This window comes from Sapajus apella, unplaced genomic scaffold (assembly GCF_009761245.1).
Source record: "Sapajus apella isolate SASKATOON/1434 unplaced genomic scaffold, GSC_monkey_1.0 scaffold117, whole genome shotgun sequence".
Taxonomy (NCBI): Eukaryota; Metazoa; Chordata; class Mammalia; order Primates; family Cebidae; genus Sapajus; species Sapajus apella.
In genome coordinates this window covers 2,466,714-2,477,123 of record NW_022437057.1, presented here as the reverse complement: position 1 = coordinate 2,477,123, position 10,410 = coordinate 2,466,714, and the positions used below count along the sequence as shown (strand labels likewise).

The window sequence follows — 10,410 nt, the reverse complement described above, 5'->3', positions numbered from 1 at the left end:
GGTGGGCGGAGATTGTGCCATTGCACTCCAGCCTGGGAAACATGATAGAAACTCCGTCCCAAAAAAAAAAAAAAAAAAAAAAAAGATATTACAGAAGATACAGATGAAGGGATATACAGGGTGAGCTATGGAAAGGGGCACAAAGTTCCCCTGCCCTTCCTGGGAACACCACCCTCCAGGAATAGCTTCTAGCTTTCCTGATCCTCTCAGAGCTCAGTCTTATTGGGTTTTTATAGAACCTTCATCGTGTAGGCATGACTGAATACATCACTGGCCATTGGTGATCAGTTTAACGTTCAGCCCCTCCCTCTTCCCCTGAGGTTGGGCTGTGGGGCTGAAAGTCTTGACTAATCCTTCCTTGGTTGTCTCTGATCAGATCCCTCCTGGAGCTACCAAGGGGCTGCCAATCATCAGTCAACTCATTAGCATACAAAGAAACATATGACTTTGGAGATTCCAAGGATTTTAGGAGTTGTATACCAGGAAATGGGGACAAAGACTAAATTATATTTCACAATATCACGACTTCACATATAACCTTTCATTTAATTCTTGTACTAGGAAACAGGCAGAGAAAGGCTGACTGGCCTACGGTCATAATGCTAATTAGGTAGTAGTAGATCCTAGACCAGGAAACAGATCAGATTAATGTTCCCAATTCAAAAAGTGACCTTCTGGAATATTTGAACTGAGAACATTTCAGAAGGCATGAATACAGCTAAATCTAAATTGAGAATTCAGAAAATGAGAGTCCATCCACTTAGCATTAACAAGGCTTTGGTACCTTCGCTAAAGAATATCTAGAAGAATGAAGACCACTTTGCTTGCTCAGGTCAGTATTTAGAAACTTTTTTTTTCTCCTTATTTACCATTTCTCTGTCTTGGTATCATATCTATCTATTTATAAATAGAGATGGGATTTCACCATGTTGGCCAGGCTAGTTTTTTTTTTTTTTAAAAGACGGGTTTCACCATGTTGGTCAGGCTGGTCTTGAACTCCCGACCTCAGGTGATCCGCCCGCCTTGGCCTCCCAGAGTGCTGGGATTACAGGTGTGAGCCACTGCGCCCGGCCTGTGTTGGTATCATTGCAAGTCCTCTCTTCCAGTTGGTATGAACTATACAAAGTACTGTTGCTGAGTATAGTCACCCTATTCTGCAATCAAACATAGAAGGAACTTAATTCTTCTATGTTAAATGTTTGTACCCATTGCACTAACTTCCTTTCCGGTCTCTCCTGTCTTTCTATTCTCCATGTCTATGACATCAAATTTTTGGCACCCACATATAAGTGACAACACATGATATTTGTCTTTCTGTACTTGGCTTATTTCACTTAAGATAATGGCCTCTAGTTCCTCCCACGTTGCTGCAAATGACATGATTTCATTCTTTTTTATGGCTGAATAGTATTCCGTTGTGTACACACAGCACATTTTCTTCATCCATTTACCTGTTGATGGACACTTAGACTGATTCTCCATCTTTGCTACTGTGAACAGCACTGCGATGAACATGCAAGTGCAGGCAGCCCTTGGATATACTGATTTCTCTACTATTGGATAAATAACCAGTAGCGGGAATGCTGGATCATATGGTAGTTCTATTTTTAGTTTTTTGAAAAACCTCCATACAGTTCTCTATACTGGCTGTACTAATTTACATTCCCACCAACAGTGTATAAAAGTTCCCTTTTTCTCTGCATCTTTGCTAACATGTTATTTTTTGGCTTTTTTTTTTTAATTTTAAAGATGTAGTCTCCCTCTGTGACCCAGGCTGTAGTGCAGTGGGGTGATTCTCCTGCCTCAGCCTCAGGAGTAGCTGGGATTACAGGCGCCTGCCACCACACCAGCTAATTTTTGTATTTTTAGTAGACACAGGGTTTCACCACGTTGACCATGGTTGGCCAGGCTGATCTCGAACTCCTAACCTCAGGTGATCTGCCTGCCTAGGCCTCCCAAAGTGCTGGGACTACAGGTGTGAGCCACCATACCCAGCCATTTTTTTTGGCTTTTTAGCAATAGCAATTCTAACTGGAGGGAGATGATATCTCATTGTGGTTTTGATTTGCATTTCCCTGGTGATTAGTAATATAGAGCACTGTTGTCCATTTGTATGTCTTCTTTTGAGAAATATCTAATCATGTCCTTTATCCATTTTCCAATGAGATTATTTGTTTTTGTTTTTTATTGTTGTTTGAGGTCCTTATTACTATGGAACTTAGTACCCTGTCAGATGAGTAGTTTGCAGATATTTTCTCCCATTCAATAAGTTGTCTCTTTACTGATTGTTTCTTTTGCTGTGCAGAAGCTTTTTAGTTTAATATAGATAGTCTCATTTGTCTATTTTTGGTTTTGTTGCCTGTGCCCTTTTTTTTTTTTTAAAGACAAGTGTCTTGCTCTGTGGCCAGGGTGGACTGCAGTGGCCCAATCACAGCTCACTGCAGCCTCGCTCTCCCAGGCTCCTGGGCTTAAGCGATCCTCCCACCTCAGCCTCCTGAGTAGCCTGGACCACAGGCACTTGCCACCACGCCTGGCTAATTTTTAAAATTTTTTGTAAAGACAGGGTCTCATTATGTTGCCTAAACTGGTCTCGAATTCCTGGGCTCAAGTGATCCTCCCACCTCAACCTCCCTAAGTGCTGGGATTATAGGTGTTAGCCACTGCACCCAGCCTGTTGCCTGTGATTTTGAGGTCTTAGTCTTAAAATTTTTGCCTAAACTAGCCAGGCGCGATGGCTCACGCCAGTAATCCCAGCACTTTGGGTGGCCTCGGTAGGCGGATCATGAGGTCAAGAGATCGAGACCATCCTGGCCAACATGGTGAAACCCCGTTTCCACTAAAAATACAAAAATTAGCTGGGCATGGTGGCACGCGCCTGTAGTCCCAGCTACTCGGGAGGCTAAGGCAGGAGAATTGCTTGAACCCGGGAGGTGGAGGTTGCAGTGAGCCGAGATCGTGCTGCTGCACTCCAGCCTGGCACCTGGCAACGGAGCGAGAGACTGTCTCAAAAAAAAGAAAAAAGAAAAAAATTTTTTTGCCTAAAACAATGCCCTGAAGAGTTGTCCGCATGTTTGCTTCCAGCTGTTTTATAATTTCAGGTTTAAATCTTTAACCCATCCTGAGTTGACTTTTGTATATGGTGACAGAAAGGGTCCAATTTCACTCTTCTGCATATGGTTATCAAAGTACACAAACATACACACACATACACACACACACACACACACACACACACACACACACCCCTCTCACTTAAGAAAAAAACCAAGAAACCACAGTTCAAGAAAATTCCAGAGGCCAAGGTGGGCTGATCACCTGAGGTCAGGAGTCCAAGACCAGCCTGGCCAACATGGCAAACCACTGTCTCTATTAAAAATACAAAAATTAGCTGGGTGTGGTGGCATATGCCTGTAGTTCCAGCTACTCGGGAGGCTGAGGCAGGAGAATCACTTGAACCTGGGAGGCAGAGGTTGCAGTGAGCTGAGATTGTGCCACTGCACTCCAGCCTGGGTGACAGAGTGACACTCAAAAAAAAAAAAAAAAAAAAAAAAAAAAAAAAAAAATTCCTTGGGAAACAGTCTAGTCCAGTTCACTTGAAATTTCACAGAGGAATTTACCCCCCTAATCAGCTGAGCTCTGTGCCTGCCCCTCTGACTACCTCCTGACTTAAAATTTCCCTTTAAAGCTGAAAAACATGCAGAGAACTGGAAGGGAAAAAAAATCCACTCTGAATTGATGGAAGTGGGTGGAGGAAGAGATCATATTCCAATGAATCTATTACTTCATGTGTACAAGAAAAGGAACTAAATGTACCTTTCATGTTTGCCCAAACTGTACCGCATGTCTTCGGAACCTGAAGGCTACCCTAATAACCAATCTGAGGTTATTCAAACAATTGAGGTAGCTATGGTGGAATAATGCCTTCAGAGAAATGCAGAGTTGGAATGGATCCGAGGTCAAGTTCAAGTTCTGCATTTTAACGGTGAGGAAATCAAATCCTAGTGCGCCTACTAATACCCCAGAGAGAATTAGTGATAGAGCTGGAAGAGGTGAACCCTGGACTCCTGAGTCCCATTACACCAGGCTGTTTGTATAGGCTATTAAGGATGATACAGGCCGGGCACAGTAGCTCATGCCTGTAATCCCAGCACTTTAGGAGGCCCAGGCGAGGGGATCACCCAAGGTCAGGAGTTCAAGACCAGCCTGGTCAACATGGTGAAACCCCGTCTCTACTAAAAATACAAAATTAGCCAGGCGTGGTGGCGCATGCCTGTAATTCCAGCTACTTGGGAGGCTGAGGCAGGAGAATTGTCTGAACCTGTGAGGCGGAGGTTGAGATGAGCCAAGGTCGCGCCATTGCACTCCAGCCTGGGTAACAAGAGTGAAACTCTGTTTCACTAAAAAAAAAAAAAAAAAAAAAAAAGGATGAAACAGGCCAGGTGGCTCATGTCTGTAATTCCAGCACTTTGGGAGGCCAAGGCAGGTGGACTGCTTGAGCCCACGAGTTCAAGACCAGCTTGAGCAACATGGTGAGACCCCCGTCTCTACAGAAAATTTTTTTTCAGTTAGCCAGGAGTGATGGTGCATGCCTATAGTCCCAGTTACTCAGGAAGCTGAGGTGGGAGAATGACTTGAGCCCTGGAGGTCGAGGCTGCAGTGACCCATGATCATGCCATTGCACTCTAGCCTGGGCAACAGAGCAAGACCCTGTCTTACAGAAAAAAAAAAAAAAAAAAAAGATAAATCAGGCAGCCTAGGGATTCTTCATTTATTTCATTTAGCAGTGCCGTGTTCCATATTGGCCTCTAAGGATGCGAAGAGGAGTTGGCTGAGGGGCCAACCCAAAGGGACTCGTGAGCTGTGACATATAATAAACCAAGGAGAGTAGCAGAGTGTGCTTTCATAGAGATATGCATGGGTGCTTCAAACTATAAACCCTCCCTGGCTACTTCTTAGGAGCTCACTCTCAGTTACTAGAACTCTCCCAGCATAAAATATGCCGTCACCACTATACTCAGCTCTCTCAAGTGCTGCTTTGTTCCTCTGTTCCACATTCAGCTATAAGAACAGGGAACAAAGGCACGGGTTACTTCCTGGTGACACACAGATTGAGCAGTCTCAGCTTCCCTGCTGGAATGGGAAAGTCCGGCCAGGACCTCTCTTCTGATCAACTGTCCCTCCAGCCAGGGCCATGACAGGAGTGACCTCTGTCGGTGAGCTCCTTAAGAGACAGCAGAAATGCAGGCAAGTGATTTGCCCCAGTGCCAGTAAAACGACCTCTGTCAAATCCTCTCATCCCTACTGAATGATACAAATACTTTCAAGAGCAGCAACATTAGTAGATGCTCCTAGAAAACATGGGATTCGGTATTAGAGCTGGATTTTAATTCCAGCAACACTAAATACTGGTGAAATGAACCCAGGCAAATGTCCGTAAAACCCCAAGCCTCAGCGTCCCCTGTTGTAAAATGGTGATAATAGTCCTTGCCTCAAGGTATTACAATTTAAAGAGATAATATAAATAAAGTGCTCTATGCAGTGGCTGACAAATAGATGTTCAACAAACACTAGTTATTCCTTCTCTTCTCTGTAAGACAGCTAAAAACGTATTCAAGCCAAAGAATGAACTACAACCTATTTAACTTCACAAAGGAGTTTCTCATGTAGCACTGAGTCATTCTCATCTCCACCTCCTCTCCCGCGACCACCCACTCTGTGGCAGGCAGATTTCAATTCTCCCGAGGTTCCCTCCTCTCAGTATATACTCTCTGTATAAAACTCCGTGAATCTGACAGGACAGTCACTCCATGGTTAGATTATATTATCTGAGACAGCTGGCTTTAAGAAAATGGCTATCCAGGTCAGACGCAGTGGCTCACGCCTGTAATCCCAGCACTTTGGGAGGCTGAGGCAGGTGGATCATGAGGTCAGGAGTTTGAGACCAGCCTGACCAACATGGTGAAAATTCCTCTCTACTAAAAATACAAAATATTAGCCAGGCGTGGTGACGCACACCTGTAATCCCATGTAATCCCAGCTATTTAGGAGGCTGAGGCAGGAGAATCACTTGAACCCAGTAAGCAGAGGTTGCAGTGAGCTGAGATTGCATCACTGCATTCTAGCCTGGGTGACAATGCAAGACTCCATCTCAAAAAAAGAAAAAAAAAAAAGTGATTATCATAAGTGAATGTGACCTATTCAGTGAATTTTTGTTTTTTCCTTTGAGGTGGGAATTTGGCTATGTTGTCCAGGGTGGTCTTGAACTCCTGGCCTTTAGCAATCCTCCCATCTCAGCCTCCTGAGTAGCTGGGATTACAGGCATGAGCTGCCACCACTGGGCATGGCTTCAAGCAAGTTTTTTGTTTTTTTTTTAAATTTGTATTTTTTCAGACAGGCTTGCTCTGTCGGCCCAGGCTGGAGTGCAGTGGTGTGATCTTGGCTCACTGCAACCTCTGCTTCCCAGATTCAAGTGACCTTGTGCCTCAGCCTCCCGAGTAGCTGGGATTAAAAGTGCAAGCCATCATGCCTGGCTGATTTTTCTATTTTAATTTATTAGAGACAGGTTTCACCATGTTGCCTAGGCTGGTCTTGACCTCCTGGCCTCAACTGAGCTGCCTGCCTTGGCCTCCCAAAGTGCTAGGATTACAGGCATGAACCACCCACACAGCCCTCAGTTGAGTTCTTAAAAGGAACAGGACTGTCCCTGACAAAGACATTTGGAGTCTGTGCTTCAGTCATTAATTTTTTGCCTGTCGGCCCTGAATACACCCTTCAATGTGTGCTCTGTGATAAACAAATGAATTACTTTATTTCTCCTATAAAGTGAGCATGTTGTTAAGCTTTCTCAGTAGAGGAAGCTGGAGGGACATTTCAAGTGTAGGCTGGAGGTCACAGAGTGGGTGTGAGAACATTTGGTGAAGCCTACTAAGGCTTGAGGCCAGAACATGGTATCTCTCTGATCTTGTAGCCTTGGCCTGGCAATAACTTCAGCAGCCCTCTTGACATGCTAAAAGCCCCTGCAAGGTATACATGCTTTGAAGGCCTCCTGTTCTTATGGAGACAGGGACTCCCACTGCATCCATGCCCCCGATGACCTCTCCCGCTGCTTGTACTCCAGAAGAGGCCAAATGCTTACCCAGAAACCCCAGGCAAACTCTGGTCTGGCCAAACCGACAAAATCCTTTGCTATCTGATGGGTTCAACCATACTTTCTCTAGTGAGGTCTGAATCCCTTACAAGTTTGTCCTTTGGGTACTCTCCCTCAGTCCTAGGGAACCAAACATAGTTCTTTATATCTTTTAGTAACTCTTTTGCCATAATAAATAATTCTGAAATCTCTCTCAATCCATTTTGGTTTGGGTGGCTACCTAATTCACAAACAAAAAAAAAATAATTCTTTAATTTTCCCATTTGACTATGTGGTTTCTATCTCCTTATTGAACCCTAGACTGCTATAGGATGAGATGATTTGACACAAAGGAGATTCTCTTTTCCTGGCTGTGAAAATGGAGGGACCATATGGCCAGGAATGCAGGTCGTCTCTGGGAGCTGAGAGTGGTTCCAACTGACAGCCAGCAAGGAAACAGGGATCTCAGTTCTATAATCACATGGAACTGAATTCTGACAGCCATGAGAGTTTGGAAGAGAAGATCAAGCTTCAGATTAGAAGTTATAAACATGACCAGGTGTGATGGTTCACTCCTGTAATCCCAGTACTTTGGGAGACTGAGATGGGCAGATTGCTTCAGCTCAGGGTTCGAGGCCAGGCTGGGCAACATGGCAAGACTCCATCTCAATAAAAGAAAATAAAAACTTAAAAAGTCATAAACATGTTTTCCATTAACCTAATGCCAACCTATGGCTATTTCACTACCAAAGAAATATGCTCTATTTTTGCCAATTCTAAACTTGAAATATCTTTCCTTTTTTCTCTCCATACTTATTTTCTATACCAGACCTTCCACCTCAAAGCGTGAAAATTCCTCTTATCTGCCAAGTTATGAAGAAAAAAATTATAAAGTCAGACCAAGAAAAATAAACTTTTCCATATAGCAGGTAATATGCTGGGCCAGGTACCTGGATTTCCCTTCCCCTTCCCTATAAACAAATGTCTCAAATGTATCCATGAGAAATTCAAGCAATTCTCAGGCCAACAACAACAATAACAACAAACTCAATTGAAGGCAATTACTCAGAGAGGAAGGTGACTACAGGCTGCTTTCTACACCTTGAGTGTATGTAACAAACAAGATGAACTTGAGCTTTTGTTTACAGATCTGAAAGGGCACAGGAAACAGTAGACAAGGCCCAGGGCCCGTCCAGAGTAGAGTTTAATAAAATCTTCACCCCCTCCAAAAACTAGGATCCTAAAGGATTATATCTTGAATTAAGCACAAATCAATCAAAACTCAAGAGGAAAGAAAGGGAAAAACAGAAAAATCCACAATCATAGCTGGTGATTTTTAGCATCCCTCTTTTCATAATTAATAGTAGAAAAAAACCAAACCCGCTCTTTGAGGAAGACGCAGTCGTAGCTGTTGTGGATCGTTAGTCCGCACGCTCCTGCTCCTGACTCACCGCTGTTCGCTCTTGCGGAGGAACAAGTCGGTCAGGAAGCCCCGCAGCAGCCATGGCTTTTAAGGATACCGGAAAAACACCCGTGGAGCCGGAGGTGGCAATTCACCGAATTCGAATCACTCTAACAAGCCGCAACGTAAAATCGCTGGAGAAGGTGTGTGCTGACTTGATCAGAGGAGCAAAGGAAAAGAATCTGAAAGTGAAAGGACCAGTTCGAATGCCTACGAAGACTTTGAGAATCACTACAAGAAAAACACCTTGTGGTGAAGGTTCTAAAACATGGGATCGTTTCCAGATGAGAATCCACAAGCGACTCATTGACTTGCACAGTCCTTCAGAGATTGTTAAGCAGATTACTTCCATCAGTATTGAGCCAGGAGTTGAGGTGGAAGTCACCATTGCAGATGCTTAAGTCGGTTATTTTAATAAATTGATTACCAATTGTTAAAAAAAAAAAAAAAGAAAAAAAACAAACCCAATAAGGACATAGAAAATTTGAACCATCTTGACCTGATATAGAATACTAAAACCAACAATTTCGGAATAAAGATTCAAGTGCACACGAAATGGTTGTTAAGATAGTCCATATGCAGGATCATAAAATAAGTCCCAATCTCAAAAGACTGAAATCTTAAAAGAGTATGTCTTCCAACCACATGGAATTAAATGATAAATCAATTAATGATAAGAAGATATCTTGAACAGCACCAGATATTTAGAAATTAATAATAAAAAAAAAGAATTAAAAAATAGAAACTAAACACCATAATTCTGAATAACCAACTGGTCTAAAAAAATTACAAGAAAAATTAGAAAATATTTCAAAAAGAGTAAAATGAAAACACACCATATTAAAATTTGTGGGAAGTCACTGAAGCAGTGATTACAGGGAATTTTATTGTATTAAATGATTACACTAGAAAAGACTAAATCCAAAGTAAGAATTGGAAGGAAATAATAATGTGCAGATGGCAACACTGAAATGAACAAAAAAATACAGAAAAGAAACAAAGCTAAAATTTTAATTGTTTGAAAAGATTAATAGAATTGATAAATCCCAACAACTTCATTAAAAGGGCATCAAAAATGACATTAAAATACTCAATACATTAAAATAACAAGAGACATACCAGGCGCATTGGCTCACACCTATAATCCTAGCACTTCGGGAGGCCAAGGTGGGCAGATTGTTTGAGCCCAGGAGATCAAGACCATACTGGGCAACACGGCAAAACCCTGTCTCTATTGAAAACCAAAAACCCCCCAAACCCAAGGGACATGCGAGATCTCTGCACCAAAAATTACAAAATATTTTTGAGAGAAATAAAAGAAAACCTAAATACACGGAGAGATCCCATGAGGCTGGACATAGAGATGCTGTTGAGATTAGGAAACTCTTCTGATGAAGCTAGGAAAAAAAAAAAAAAAAAAGGAAAGAAAAAGAGATTAGGAAACTCAACATCATGAAGATGTCAGTTCTCTTCAAATTGATATATTCAACACAACCCAAGTTAAAATCCCAATAGAGTTTTTTGTTTTTTTGTTTTTTTTGGTAGAAACTGAATAGTTGATTTAAAAATATATATGGCTATTTTAGAATAACCAAAACAATCTTGAAGCACAAAGATAGAGGACTCACACTTTCTGATTTTAACACAATCTGCAATACTCAAGATAGTATAATATTACCACAAGGCTAGACAGAGATCAATGAACAGAAGGGACAATCCAGAGCCAGACTCGTAAGATAGGACCATGGAATTTTGGATGAAAATGCCAAAGCAATTTCACGGAGAGAGGATTTTCAAAAGCCAGTGCAGCAACAACTGGATA

At 42.3% G+C, this 10,410-nt stretch overlaps 2 protein-coding genes and 1 long non-coding RNA gene across 4 annotated transcripts in view; 1 reads left to right on the top strand and 2 right to left on the bottom strand.

Annotated features, from left to right (window-relative positions):
- LOC116538112 overlaps positions 1 to 1,714 on the bottom strand; it is a 2,711-nt gene extending 997 nt beyond the window's left edge. The window contains exons 1-2 of the long non-coding RNA XR_004263507.1: positions 1,215 to 1,714; positions 170 to 173 (exon numbers count right to left, since the gene is read on the bottom strand). This is a non-coding gene — a long non-coding RNA (uncharacterized LOC116538112). The remainder of the gene's footprint in view (positions 1 to 169; positions 174 to 1,214) is intronic.
- The window catches only part of LOC116538110 (40S ribosomal protein S20), a 13,897-nt gene extending 4,859 nt beyond the window's left edge, over positions 1 to 9,038 (top strand). The window contains exon 2 of the mRNA XM_032260365.1: positions 8,598 to 9,038. Coding sequence (XP_032116256.1) covers positions 8,630 to 8,989 — 360 coding nt within the window. The 5' untranslated portion in view covers positions 8,598 to 8,629 and the 3' untranslated portion in view covers positions 8,990 to 9,038. The remainder of the gene's footprint in view (positions 1 to 8,597) is intronic.
- The window catches only part of ATP6V0E1 (ATPase H+ transporting V0 subunit e1), a 51,730-nt gene that overhangs the window by 19,179 nt on the left and 22,141 nt on the right, over positions 1 to 10,410 (bottom strand). The gene's annotated exons all lie outside the window — the stretch shown is intronic.